General features: G+C 38.7%; 1 protein-coding gene and 1 long non-coding RNA gene across 3 annotated transcripts in view; one reads left to right on the top strand and one right to left on the bottom strand.

Moving 5' to 3' along the window:
• The first annotated feature begins 407 nt into the window (after positions 1-407).
• Positions 408-783, top strand: LOC140704939 (uncharacterized). Its single transcript, XR_012084467.2, has 2 exons — positions 408-512; positions 712-783. It is a non-coding gene; the product is annotated as an uncharacterized LOC140704939 (long non-coding RNA).
• A 7,010-nt stretch (positions 784-7,793) lies between these two features.
• The window catches only part of HEATR5B (HEAT repeat containing 5B), a 74,116-nt gene continuing 66,424 nt past the window's right edge, over positions 7,794-15,485 (bottom strand). For both annotated transcript variants that reach the window (XM_020802840.3, XM_072992495.2), the window contains exons 34-36: positions 13,994-14,145; positions 11,380-11,593; positions 7,794-9,628 (exon numbers count right to left, since the gene is read on the bottom strand). In XM_020802840.3, coding sequence (XP_020658499.3) covers positions 9,324-9,628; positions 11,380-11,593; positions 13,994-14,145 — 671 coding nt within the window. In that variant the 3' untranslated portion in view covers positions 7,794-9,323. The remainder of the gene's footprint in view (positions 9,629-11,379; positions 11,594-13,993; positions 14,146-15,485) is intronic.

The following is a 15,485-nucleotide window of genomic DNA, read 5'->3' as shown; positions in this document are numbered from 1 at the left end:
GCCACTGGACAGTGAGAGTATCCATAGGACTCCAGTAGTTATCCACTGCCAGATGTTCTAGATAGAATAGGTTAAATTATTTTCCTACCCATCCATTCCTCCTGTACAAGCTGGCCATACTGGCCACAGAATCTTACTTCAGCACTGGCTATGGGACAACATCACTCCTGAGCTAAAGGGCAGCAGTCTAGTTTAGGAGATGCAGAGCATGTTGGGTAGTGCATGAAGTTTATCTGCTAACATCTCACTGCCATTTCCTACCCCCTTGGCAGCCATCTCATTCTAGTCGATGAAGTAATTGTTTGATTTTCTTTTTCATAGGTTCGGAAACATCCGTCATTTAGACAACAAATGTATGGCAATTTATGCCTTTAACTTCCCTTGCAAGCAAAATTATGCTCAAGATTTTACAATAAAGATTTATACTATACATGGAGTGAGAAATGTTCCACACAGGCTAGATTGGCCCTCTTCCTGTTCTTCCATTGGCAGGAAAAGATCATTTTATTCAGGTAGGATATTGGCAGTGGATTAGTTGCTGAGAAAGGGGCACTTTTAACACCAAGGGTGAGGCATTTTCTGTCAGTTTTCCTCTTTCTGATATTTTAAATGGTGTGTTTAATTTTGTTTTAATGTATGAAAACACTGTTCCACTGAACACAATGGTTGAAATCAAGTTGTAAGTTGCAACTACAATGCTTTGTGTTACAGCTTTATTTATATTGGGCAACTGCAAGTTCTTATGCCACCTGAAGCCAAACGCAAAGTCACCCCCATACACAACGCATGGCAACAAGCACATTTTTGCTCTGGTCGGCTGTCCCTGTGAGAAGGCACCCACTCCCTGGCTACAGAAGGCCTGGAGAGCAACAAGGGAAAAGCAGCAACATCTTTGTATGCCACCAAAAGACATGGAGGAGTAGGAGCTATGCACATCGCACACAGTCCCTTTCATTGCCCCTGAGCAATGGGAGCATTAACGCATTCAACCAACCCCAACGTTCTGCCACCTGAAGTGACTGCCTCACTGGGGTTCCTAGCCTCACCAGCCCTGACTTTTATTTAGTCCTATCCAGGGACACATTTAATCTCATGTTGGGGAGAAAGGTGGGATGTAAATGCATGAAATGAAGGACGGTCAGATCAACACGGCCTGTTTCTATCTAGCCACAATCAATCTTCTCAATATGGCACAATTTTCTCTCTCTTTTTTAACCTTCAGTGATCAATCATTACTTAGACATGACAGATGGAGAACTTGTCCCATGCTTCCCCTTCATGCATAATTCTGAATTTTTCTTTGATGAAATCAGCAGCCAGTCTGCTTCAGGTTGTGATTTCATTTACTGTGGAACAGCTGTGTAATATTATTACAGTGCTTTGATTTCTTTTATTCCCCTATAATTATTTCCTGTGTTTTCCCCCTTCCCACACACATAAACCATGCATTTCTGAGCTGCCAGCAATTTCTACTGTGTCTCTGTGTATTTAAGCCTGCTTTTAAATAATTATGATTGTTCTTCACTGAAAAAATGCAATGTAATTTAATATTAGGTTTAGTTAGTTAAGGAATTCTGAAACTTAAAAAAACCGATGGCCACTATTTTGGCTCGCTTATGCTTTGTACAGCACAGAATTTGATACAGTACTTGTAAAACTTGCAGATTTCATTTTAATTCTGTCTGTACTCTAATCCACCTATTTTAGGTGATACCCATGCTTTGTTCTTACCATATTTAGTGGTGCCCCATTAATACATATGTGGTCCTTTACAGTGTTTAGTTTTCCATATCCGAAGAGTTAAAAGTCTGAAGCAGGTTAGGCAACAGAGGAAAGGGAAAGAGATGGAGGCAGATATAAATAGGAAGAGATTTGCATTTTTTCCTAGTTAGAGGTGCCTACCTAAGTTTAGTTGCTGTAGGGTACGTTTATTAAGGGCTTGTGGCTTTTGATGGTGATTTTAAAATAAATTGCTGTGTGGGATGAAAATGAAAGATGAAGTGTTGCTAGGTAGCAAGTAAGTGTTCCCAAGTGGGCATATATGATGTATTACAGAGATATTTATCATGGGCTGATGATATATTCAGCTATCCACAAACACAGTGTGTATACTGTAAAAAGGACTGTAAAACTTCTTAAGTCATTCTTGTGTAGAAATATGGCTGCAATCTGATTACACATGAGCATGTCTAATTTCAGGCCTAGTAAACACTGGTGTGCATAGATTGCATAGCGCAAAGTGTAAATCATCCCGGTAGTTCACTGTATCTTGATTGGCAAATGCAACATTTACCTAGGAGTAAAGTTCCACTGAACACAATGGTTGAAATCAAGTTGTAAGTTGCAACTACAGTAGATCAATTAAACCATGGCTGATTTGGTGAGTCAATGCCTACTTAAGTTCATTTGATTCAATGGGTTTACTCTGATTATGACTTGCTACTAGATTTTAGTCCGTGAGACCTAAATATGCAAGTTGTGTTCAATAATACATAATTTCAGTGGTGCAATCTTCTCACCTGAATCAAACTAAAGAAGAATCTATTTTTCCGGTTTGAAGATCTTGATCCACAGAGCATTGCTTGGCTGACTCCTGTGACAGCTGCAAGGTTGACACTCCTGAGCGAGGCTGTGAACAGGGTTGATAACACTGGGGCTCACGCTTGTCATGATGTCACCCAACTTATTCCCATGATGAGAGTCCTGAACATTACAGTATTTTTTTAAAAGGGAGATAGAGCCCTGGACTAAATTTTAACTCAATAGCCACACTAGCTTTTAGAAGTCAGTATAGAACTTGGTAAAATGTAAAGTAACAGATATTGTTCCTGAATATGGGGCTCCTACTGTTGTTACCTGTGGGAAATTATAACTGAAATAGCAGTTGATTTTACACATTTCTTGGAATAATAAACTTTATCTGTATATACACAGCATTATCTTCTCTCCACACCAGTAGTGGTGACATAATTGCACGGTGGTGTCATCCAAAGTGTAGACCAGGCTCAGAATAATCTTTGCAGCATATACCTTAGAGCCTTGTGGTGCAGTGGTTAAAACGCTGTACTGCAGCTAAAACTGTGCTCACGACCTGGGGTTCAAATCCCAGGTAGCCGGCTCAAGGTTGACTCAGCCTTCTATCCTTCCGAGGTCGGTAAAATGAGTACCCAGCTTGCTGGGGGGGGCGATGTGTAGCCTGTATAATTAAAATTGTAAACCGCCCGGAGAGTGCTTGTAGCGCTATGGGGTGGTATATAAGTCCAATAAATAAATAAAATAAATAAATGAATAAATAAATAAATAAATGGTTTTTTTCTTTTTAATTTTCTGATTATTCCTACAATGATTTCTGCCTGGTTTTAAATGAAAGCTGTGGCAACATACTCTATGCTATATTATCTTTCCTCCCCTGAATCCCACTTTATTGATACAAGGGCAGTCACTGAAAAAAAATTATTTACTTTTAAAATCATTTTGAAGACCAGTATTGTCATCATATTACACTAGCATAACACCATAATACAAAACATTGGTATTACCCCATTATGGTGTTAAATTGCTATACCTTTTTTGTGGGTGGAGTTGCAAAGTGCTTCAGTATTTATATTTGTGTTATGGTCCCATACCATGATAAAGCCATAGGCTTTCAATGAGGAAATCACCCAAAGTGTTGGGAAATAAACCCAGGATCTGCCAATGATCTGAGCCTACATGTAATATTAGTTGAAGGGCTTGAACTGTAGGAGCCTCTGATGGAGCCAAGTGGGGTTGGGTTCCATGGCGCTGTCCCCCAGCCCTGCCCCATTAATGCACTGAAGGTCATGCTTTGTAGTGGCACGCCTGCAAAACCTCAAGGAGGGAAGGGGCTGCATACTGATTGTTCTTACATTTCCAATAGATGTAACAGTGAAAAAGTTCCTTTTTAAAAGAGGTAGTAATGTTAGTGTGTTTTCAGCATGTATACCAAAAATATTGCGGCACCTTAAAAACTATGGGATCACAGGCTATTTTGGTGTGAGCTTTCATGGACTGCAATCCTCTTCCTCAGAAGCAAAGAAGAAAATATACCATCACAAGTTTAGATACAATTTTGGGGGTGTGGACCCAGTGAAAGCACAACAAAGTTTGAAGTGGCAATAGCATAATTCACACAAGTAATGAATTCTGAAAGTATTAATTACTTACATAACCATCATAGCCACTGCTGGAGTTAGTTCCAGGGTCAAGTAAGCATAGGCAGGTCTTTAGTAGAAATGGGAATTCGTCTCATAATTTGTTTACCTGTTTACATGTAACAAACACACTGACAGATACATACGTAAACAATCAAACTTCCTAGTGCTGGTTGTTAAGAGTACTGTACTGCTGAATGTTCTTTAGAAAGAAATCTTAGCCCTGTGCCCAGTCTTACAATGAACACATACATACTCTTCTATTACTCATGAGATGCAGATACAGCAAAGGACTTAAGACAGACAGCTCTCTGTAAGAGAAACTGCTAGCCTAGAAAGGAGACGTTTATCTGTCTGAGAAGGAAAAAAATATTAGGTCATATCCCCTCTGACCTGTGTAGTGCAGATGGTAAAGCTGTCAGTCTAATTGACAGAAGACCTGCTGGCAACATATTAAGTATAATTAATCTGGAACTATAATTTGCATTTTTCTAGCCTCCCCAAGAATGTTATTCAATAAACCCTTGTTCTTGAGAACAATGCACTGATGCTAGCAAGCATTTGGCTGGGAATCTCAGCTTGTCTCTGTATGTCTGCTTCTATGAAGCCGGAACCTTCAGGGCAAAACCAGATGTGATTACAGTAGATCTGTTTGTTGTGGGGGAGGGGAGCACTATGGGGAGAGAATATTTTTCTCCCCTGTTGAGGTCTACTTTCCCACAGAAGCTGCAAGCTGAAAAAAAAAAGACTGAAACTAATGGTAGCCAGCTCCCTGCTTCTTTCTGCTCTCCCAGACTGCTGTCTAGGGAGGGAAACTGCCCTTGCCAACTGTCTGATTACTTTCGATTGGCTTTGGAAAATAGGCCAACGGTAGCAGCGAATTGTCCAACTCTGATATAAACTCATATTCACTTTAATTATAGGAAAGTACTCAACATTTGGAGCTAAAGGTGTTGACTAAGGTCCCAAAAGTTGCATGTAAAATATGCATGTGTGTGTGTTGAGTGCTTGAGTTTTAGCACTCAAGGAGAGATTTAAACTTATCTCTTCTGACCACTGAAAACAAGCGATCGCAAGAGTTCTGCTGGAAGTAGAATGTCTAGTGGTTAGCTGCTCAGAGTGGTCGATTCGATCAGATGAGCGGGATATAAATCAAATTAATAATAATAATAATAATAATAATAATAATAATAATAATAATAATAATAATAATAATAATAATAATAATAATAATAATAATAATAATAATAATAATAATAATAATAATAATAATAATAATAATAATAATAATAATAATAATAATGAAAATGCTATCTTCCTGTCATTAAATAGTCACATCAGTCATCACAGAGGTAAGGGAGCAACATTTTCCCCACAGCCCAGTTCATTAAAGGCAGGCCATGTGTCAGATTTAGCTCCAGGGCTGCAGGTCTCTACCCTTGATGTAGAGCATAGACTGGAAGGAGCTAACAGCATATTTCTATTATTCAGGTGCAATAATCACTGTATGATTATGAGAACTATTATTACTAAGTCTTTCCATGTTATTGATAATTTTATATTCTCTTATTTCTTTCTTTGCTAACCATGTCTTTTTTCTAAATAAAAAAAGCTCAAAGTTGTGACCCTTTCTTACACAGGAGCTGCTTGTTTTGGCTGCACATTTCTGTGCCTTTTTTCAGGATACTTTATCCTTCCTTAAGGGTGCAGTGGTCAGAATTTTTCACAGTATTTCAAATGTGATCACAACTTTATACTTGTATAATGACAGTTATATGTATATTGACAATGTTATTTAAAATTCATTTTCTAATTATGTACCTCATAGCACTAGATATTTCGTACAGCAAGCGCCATAGGATCAACGCTTCACCAAGTAATCCCTCATAACCCCAAGATCTCTTTCTTAGTCAGTGTCCTGATCCTATCAATGTACAGTGGTGCCTCGCAATATGATGTTAATTCGTTCCGTGAAAATTGATGTTAAGTGAAAACATTGTCTCGCGAAACACGTTTTCGCATTGAAATGCACTGAAAACCTGATAATCCGTTCCAATGGGAATGGATTGTCATCGTAAAGCGAAAATTCCCATAGGAAACATCGTTAAGCGAAACACGGTTCCCAAGTGAAGACAGCCATCTAACGAAACAGAGACCATTAAAAGATTCGTATAGTGAAGCAAGACCAAGCTGTCAAAAGCATCATAAAGTGAAAAACAGGGACCTAAAATTTAATCGTCTTGCAAGGCAAAGTCCCTAACGTCGTAAAGCGAAAATCGCCCATAGGAAACATTGTTAAATGAAGTACAAGATCACTCCAAAAACCTCATTGTAACGCGAATTTGTTGTTATGCGAAGCAATCGTCTTGCGAGGCACCACTGTATATTTATATGTATATTGTAGGGTTGGTTGGGTTGTTTTGCTTTTTCCCCAACAAACCACATTCACTTTACACTTGTCATTTCAATGCCCATTTCTCCATTCTGGATAGGGGATGTCTGAGCTCTTCACAGTCCATATATCCAATAATCATATATTATTAGGTAAGCTGGCCACCTGAATGCCCACCCCTTAACTTTATATCATTTGTGAACAACTCAAAAAGTACTGGTGCCAATTCAGACTCTTAAATGACCTCACTGTTTATATGCCTTTATTATAAACACTGGCCATATAGTCCCATGTTCTGATTTTTGTTCTTTAAACAGCTGCCAATCAATAAGACTTTTCTTACCCATGACTTCTATAAACAGAGGAAATAGAACAAAGCTATATGCCAGAAACAGTTAAGGGCAACACACACAGACCTACACCCACACTGTCATGAACCACTATCCTTCCAGGAAACTATTCTGGCATTAAGATTTGCTGTGACAAGCACATCCAGTCCCATCTCCTGCATGCATTCTTTGCTAAGCCTGGATGTAGCTCTATCTCATATAATTAGATTACAACCTGTCTTCATGCCAGCACTATTTGTTCCCTCATTTGTTGACCCAAAACTTTACATTTGCAAAGTATCCTGTAAGCATATTTAAAGTCTGACAGTGGAATACTTGGCTAGTTTGTAGGAGTGGGCAGGATTTTACTTTAGATTGTCAGGAATTAAGACATTTTGAGAAGGAATTTTAAGTTAGCATTACAAAACTGTCCATAAAAACAGAAGCTTGTTCAACCAGTTTTAAAAGACAGTTCAGTAACTCCCATATCATTATTACAAACAGTTGAGGAATTTATGACTACAAAACAGCCCTACCCTTCAGAAAAATCCATATGTTAGAGGCTGGCCTTACATAAATTGTGAGGATTGCATGCCAGACAGTTCTTAACTAGTAGCATGAAAGTTTCTGTCTTAAGATCAAATGAAATTGTGGAAGCCCAGACCACAGGCCTAGTGTTCATATTTTATCAAAAGAAAACATGTTCCTTTGTGAATCAGCAGATCCTGTTCAAAAACACAGCCTTAATTGTTGCTAGTCCATTTCTTGAATTATGTGAAGACAAAAAAGTATGTCCTATCATCCAAACATATCTGCTTAATTGATGCAGTTGTTACTCTCTTCCAGATAAATTGCCAGTGTGTTTTGTGTAAAATGAAGCACAAACATTATAATTCCTACTGGTTTCTACTAAATAGTACACTATTTTTCTCATTTAATTATAATTAAAATAATATAATAATAATTACATGCAGTCAAGTATATTCTGACCCCTTTCAGGGTCTTCTAGTTACAGAGTACTGAAAAGTACCTTTCCATTCTCTGGGAGCTCTCCGAAAGTGTGCAGTTTGCACATGACTGCACAGCCTGATTCTTGTACAACACACAATGGGGGTAGAACACCCAAGCTGTGGTTCCGTAGCCAGATACCTAACTCACTGAGCTATCTAGTCAGTTCTTGGTTTAAAATAGAACCAAATAAAGTCATATCTGCCCTAAATATAGTAGCATTCTGGTAAATAGTGCTGGATTTTGGGATCCTACTTTAGCATTCCTTTGTTTTAGAGAAAGCAGTGACTGATCACAGCTGTAACCATATCCTAAATTTACTGGGTTGGATCCACAGATAATGCTGTGCCCCTGGTACTGTTTCATGAACTGTTTTAAGACACTGTAAGACAATGTGTAAAAGACTGTGTAATGCTGTATGTATAGAGAGGAATAACTTTGGATTCTATCTGTCTTTTCATGTCCAAATGTCTTCTGCCAAAATAGGAAAATCCCTTCTGCTCATTGAAGGCTACCTCTACATTCAGTCCAGTAGAGATGGGGATATTTGTATTTGTATATGAATACGGATATCCCCATCTCTATAGTCTAGTAATATATTTTCTGGCTTTGGCAAAGCATATCAGCCGAAAAGAAAATATATGGTCAGTTTCTTAACTTCAAGTGGTTGCAAGGCGCAAGTGTTCTAGATCCCATTCTCCAAGCTGAGCAATACAGATTTGAAAAACCAGGATACTGAATTCAAGCATAGAGAATTTCTGTAGATTCAGTCCAAATATGGCTCATCTTTCATAAAAGAGTTTTGGAATGTATAGAAATTAATCCAAAAACATTTCTTTAGTGTGTGATATGGAAGACTGTCCATGATCAGTGCTGAAAATGCCAACAGGCTAGAATCACAACTCAAGTGATTTTTTCTTGCAACAAACTAAAATAGCTATAAGGCTACAGCCCACAGTTCTTTCTTTTAAATACGAAAAATCTTCATTTCGATGCCTTTTCTTCTTTTTTCAGTACATATATCCATAACTCCACTTGGTATTTCAAGTGATAAACAGCAATGAATATGGTTTATTACTTTCCTCATCACTTATGTCACTGACCTTGCCTAATTGGTAACCTTTCAGAATTACATTCCTAGCATTCTCAAAATAAAGACAAATGTCACACAAAAAACACTATGTTACAAGAGACAGTTTAACACAGAATGAGGTTCATGATCAAATTTCTTCCATTTCATAAAAATCAATGTAACATTACTTCCTTTACAATGCACAGACTTCCAGTCATAACAGCTAGGAACAGAAACCTCCAGTGAGCAGCCTTTGATACAATGAAAAAGACAGAGTGTTCTATAGCAACACAAAAAGAACGATGTATTTCCTAATGATCAGTTTTATGATTGGTTCCATAAGGAATAAATCAAAAAAAGCTTGTTTTTAGTTTAATTGTTGGAGTGGAATGTATTGTAGGTGGTGGTTGCCTGGCAGCTGCTTTTGCTTTGCTTGCCTGACTTGCTCGCACTGCAGTTTCCAGCCGTGTTTTCAGATCAGGAGCTGCTCCCATTACTGTCTTGAACGCATGAGGATAAAGTGGTCCAATGCGTGTTAGGTCTTGGAGGGCAAACTCATGAAGTTCTTTTGATATCACGGATGCAGAAGAGAAAGCATTTTCATTCAGTAAATAAGATATGAGAGTAGGAACAAGAAGAGCAAGCAAATGGACCCCTAAAGAAAGGAGGATAATTAAAGTTAAATTCAGGACAAGAGCTCAAACAGTTCCATGTTAATATATTCATCTTAGTTAAAGAGTAGAAACTCCAAAGGTGTTGATCCACTTTTTCCCTAATATAAATTTTAAAAATGCTTTATGGCAGAGAGCAGAATTATTTTTAGGATCTCCTGACAATGCTGCACTATGCTCAGTTCCAGCACAGCCAAGTATTTCCCTAAGGTCCTCTGTTACCATGGGAACAGATATAACATAAAATGGCACTGAGCAATATATAACCAGTAGAACAGGTGGATTTTTAAAGATCAGCTATTTCAATCTGCTGAAAACAGGTAGGAGAATTAGCATAGCATATCACAAGTCATGTAATCTGTAGAATCGTGTATTTGTCTGCCATAAACATATGGTCAGTTCTGGAATCCTACATGCACTATGAAGTATATGTAGGCTCTTTTATATGCAGGTTGCCTTGATCCTTTAAGGAACAGAATCTGTGACTTTAAACAAATGTGCTTTCATATACTGGAATTAGTCAGTCCTTAATAAACAGGGACATCTCCTTTTATAGGGACGTGGTGACACTGCGTGTTAAATCACAGAAGCCTCCATGCTGCAAGGTCAGAAGACCAGCAGTCGTTAAGATCGAATGCACGCGACGGAGTAAGCTCCCGTCGCTTGTCCCAGCTCCTGCCAACCTAGCAGTTTGAAAGCATGTAAATGTGAGTAGATAAATAGGTACCACCTCAGTGGGAAGGTAACAGCGTTCTGTGTCTAGTCGCGCCGGCCTCGTGACCACGGAAACTGTCTTCAGACACGACTGGATTAAATGTCAAGGGGAACCTTTACCTTACCCAATAGCCAGGGAGATACACAGAATGGAAGTTTTCATCCTTTCTTCCCTCTACCACTCCTTGTGCCCCCCCGCCCCAAGTCTGCTATAGAGGATTTTCCAGTTGTCTGGTGGAAATATTGATGGCATAAAGTTGAGTATGGGAGAGGGAGGAAAATGGCCCTTTCCTGTTTCATTAATGTGTCACCCACCTGTTTTTATCAGAGCTCTTGATAGATTAGAATAAGAATCGATAAATGAAAATTCTGATAACTAATTTCTGTATTTAAGGCAATGTGTTTGAAACAAAGGGGCACGGGGTTTTTTCTTTATTAAAATCAGCAACATCCACTACCCATTACAGTCTAACTGATTCAGTTTCTCAGGGGAAAGGCATCTCCCTTTGAATTAGAGGACCATATAATCTTTATTCAATATTGGTTGAAATCCTGTTGCTTAGTGCATTAACTCACAAAGAACATAAACCCATGGAATCAACAGAATTTACAGAAGAGTTGATTCATCAGATCCCCACTGACTCAAAGGTCCTACTTTATACTAAGTGACTTATTACATTAAGCAACAAGGTTAGAGCCATGAAACCTACAATGCCATACGCTTCTCGGATGGGCAATATAAATCCTCTGGGCAATAGGCCTACTTTTGGCCCGTTCCTGTGCAGAAAAACTGGTTCAACAAAAAATTCCAAGAGATCCTTATTCTCTTCCTTGTCATGTTGTCACTCATATTTTAGAGAGGAAAGGATAATTGATATATAGAACAACCCACTGGCAGGCAGAATGTCAGATGCATCCAACCCAGTTTATTTTTCATACTGCAGTTCATATTGTCCCTGTTGTTATATCCCAGGAATGTTTGAAAATGAACTGTTCTAGGGGAAAAAAACAAGGTACTTACTGTTCTGCTCTTCACCAAGAGCAACCAATGTTTCTAGAACTTTAATTCCTTCTTGGATTGCCAGAAGTTCAGTTTTGTTGCTAGGCTGGTTCTTCTCTACACTTTTCAGTTTCTCAACCATTATTGGTGCAAGTGAATGGATATATGGCGTTGAGAGGGCACGATTCGAGTGTTGGAATACAGAAAGTAGTAGCTGGTAGCATTTGGCCTGAACCTAATAACAAAATACAATGTTGATGTATCATTTTAGGAGTTCTAGTGAAACTTCTGCACTGTATAAATAATATTGAGATAATGGCCAACATCCTGTTGCTTAGTGTAGTCAATAACACTAGAGTAGGCCCACTGAATCAAAGAGGATTTGGTGAGTCAACTCCATTGTAATATGTGGCATCTTAAAGACTATTACATTTTAATATAAGCTTTTGAGGACACATCTACTTTGTCAGACATACAAAAACAGAATGAAATTGAATAAAATGTAGATGAAATAACAGTTTCACATTCTAAATGTTCATTGGTCACATGCAGTAATTAGGCCTATGTTTGTTTTAGGATCTGTGTTAAAGTATAGGAGCCTAAAACAAACATAGGCCTAATTACTGCATGTAACCAATGAACATTTAGAATATGAAACTGTTATTTCATCTACACTTCGTTCCATTTCATTCCGTTTCTGTATGTCTGATGAAGTGGACATGCCCATGAAAGCTTATATTAAAATATAATAATAATTAGACTTTACACTGCCACATGCCTTTGTCTTTTTGTTTTGTTTCTTTAGATTTCTCGATATATCTGCATAGACTAACATGGCTATCTCTTCGAAAACTACAACTCCATTGTAATTAGCACAGCAAGTCACAGTTACAGTAGGCCCATTTAAATCAAATGAACTTACGGAGGAATTGATTCAACAAATCTCCACTGATCCAATAGGCCTACTTAAGTGCAATGTATACTAAGCAACAGGATTTTGTCTATTCATTCTTCATGAAGTGAAAATGGTGACTCCAATTGTAAGGAAATACCATCACCAAATATGGAATCTAAAAACCATCACTTATTTAAGTTTACAATAACATCCAGCCAGAATACAGATGGAAAACATTCTTCATCTCAAGAGCTGCATTTCCACATGGGTAATGTTCCCTGCTAGCGGTCAGTGTGGCCCAGACTATCCTTCCTTTGTTTCCTGAAACATACACTGCATTTGCAGTGATTTGTCTCAAATTTGAGTCAATAGCAGGCTTTAAAACATCTGTCATGTAAGGAGGGCATTTCCTTCAGGGTTCACAACATATAGGGTGGGGAAGCTAACTCCTCCTCAGCTGCAAAGTATGTGAAAATATACCCCATGTGCAATTCCACCAGATATAACTAAACATCTGGCTAAGTTCTTTTACATTTTTATATGATTTTATATTACTTCAGTGTTTCAGCATATTCAAGCTACACTTTAGAACCCAGCAATATTGTAGATGCTAATGACTACTAGATAGTCTCTAGTATTAAACACACACACACAGGACAAAAATATCATGGGCAATGGCACAGAACACTGCGTTCAGTGGATTTTCAAAATGAGACACAGGCCATTCTACAGCTTTGTTTAATGGCTATGAACAATACAGAAGAACAGACTCAGCAAACTTATCAGACTCAATTTAAAGAAGCAAAATACAGTTTCCACCATGTACATATTACCCAGGTGCTGCATATTTGATAATATGATATATATACTCAACTGCCTCCAGCCAGAAACAAGAAATACAAACACATAGATCTACCCTTTGCTGGATTACATTTGATATGTACTAAAGATGCTACCTATGTGGTATCCAATAAAAATCAAGATTAGATACTGATGTACATCCTTGTCTAGATGGAACTACTATTGACAATTATGTAGATGGTGATATTTGTAGATGGAACAAATTATATTCCATCTACCATCTATTTATTTATTTATTTATTTATTTATTTATTGAATTTATACCCCGCCCATCTAGTCAAATTGACTACTCTGGGCGGCTAACAGCATATAATATAAACCATTTAAAATATAAGAACAATATAACACATCAATAGACAATATTCGAAATGGAAGAAAAGAAAAAGTAAATCAAGTAGTGCTGGAGGGAAGGCTTGCCTAAACAGCCAGGTTTTCAATTAGCCTTTGAAAATGCCCAGTAAAGGGGAATTACAAACAATCTACAAACATTGTTCTATCATAATTTGTACATGGAACAAATTATATAGATGGAGATCGAACAATGTTTGTCAAATAAGCACATGTACTACAAATGTTGAAGAGCCAGGATTTTTAAACTTGTTGAGCTCCTAGACAGTTATCTATCATCAGAAAACTAAAAAGGAATTGCTAAGGTTTAAAAAAGAAGTACTTGCATAAACAATGTGTATATGTTGTTAAAATTTTGTGCAACATTAACCAATCATGAGCACAAAGCCAAAATAGAAAGCTTTGTTAACAATGTTCATCTACTAACCTATCTGTTGTACATAAACTACTGTACAAATTTAGGCAGAAGATTAGACTATACGTAATCTGGGTGAACAAATGATAGCATTAGAAGAAATGCAGGACACTCACCCAAGGATCAGACGAGTTCAGTGCTGCTTTGAATCTGTTTATGCAGCCATTCTGTAATGACTGCACTCCAATTATCTCTGTGCTTGCAGACCAAAGGAAGAGTGCAATAGCTGTCAGCATGCTTACTTCATCTAAGGTAGGCTTTGAAGCCTCTGGGAAGAAATACACATAGTGAAAACAAGTCTAGAGTTACAATGAAAAAGATTTGTAATAGACAAATGGAACTGACTGCTTCCTAAGTATATGGAAAAATGCATATACACATTTCTGATCTAAAATGATTTATTGGACATATACTGCATTTGGCTTACCCTGTCATATTTTTATCCTACCCTAGATAATAAAGAGCTGAATTGTACATCTGGATAAAAAGAGAAGTTACTTACCTGTAACTCTGGTTCTTCAAGTGGTCCTCTGTGAATTCACACTAATGGGTTAATCTGCACTTGAGCAGAGCTTCCTCAGAAACTTTCACAGCTTTAAGCACTTAGTGCTGGGACCTCCCCTACACTGGCTATATAACTCCGCCCCTGGCATCCAGTGCCTCAGTTCTAACACGTGATGGACAGTGGGGAGGAGGGCAGGGCATGTGAATTAACTTCTCTTTCTCCTTCGTGGCCTCTGTGAATACACACTAATGGGTGACTGGCAAGCTGACTAACCAGGAGGAAGGACATCACGAAAGTGCAGAAGCCAGGACAGCTCGATCTACCGCAGCCTGAGCCTTCGGATGGACATCCAGCTCTCATTGACTTTGGAAGAGGAGTCTATGCCAAATCATAGGCAAGACAGATGGTCTGGACTATCCATCTAGAGATGGTCTGAGAGGACGCCAGTGCTCCGAAGGAGGAGCCAGCAAAGGTGACAAAGAGACATTGTGAGGCACGAAAAGTGGCCGTGCGATGCACATCATATGACAGAGCACGCTTCACGTCCAGAGCGTGTAGAGCTGTCTCAAGTGGTGAAGATGGTATGGGAAAGAAAACAGGAAGGCCAGCTGGCTGGTTCAAATGGAAGGCAGAAAATACCCTAGGCAAGAAGGTAAGGTCTGGCCATAAGGTTACCCCTTAGAAAAGAGGATCTGCACCTAGAGGAGCCAGTCCTCCAGCCCTGTGAGCCAAGGTTACCGGCAGGAGAAAGGAAGTTTTGAGGGTTAGCAAGTGGAGTGATGCTGATGCCAAGGGCTTGAAGGAAGGCCTCAAAAGCTGCCGAGGTGTAAGTGGTCTATAGGGAGGGCGCATATTCTCCAGGCCTCGGATAAACAGCTTGCAGGTAGAATGGGCCAGGGTGCTGTTCTGTCCCTGCAGCACTGTCTGGGGTCTGTATTGCAATGGATGCAGGAAAATGAGCTGAGGCTGAACTCAGACAAGACGGAGGTCCTGAGGGTGGTGGACCCCCTGTCAGTGGTTTGGGAAACTCCCTCTCTTTTTTTGGGGGGGTGACTCTCACTGCTAAGAATGATGTTCATAGCTTGGGGATACATCTGGACCCG

This window comes from Pogona vitticeps, chromosome 1, assembly GCF_051106095.1.
Source record: "Pogona vitticeps strain Pit_001003342236 chromosome 1, PviZW2.1, whole genome shotgun sequence".
In the NCBI taxonomy this organism is placed as follows: Eukaryota; Metazoa; Chordata; class Lepidosauria; order Squamata; family Agamidae; genus Pogona; species Pogona vitticeps.
This window is presented reverse-complemented; position numbering and strand designations above follow the sequence as displayed.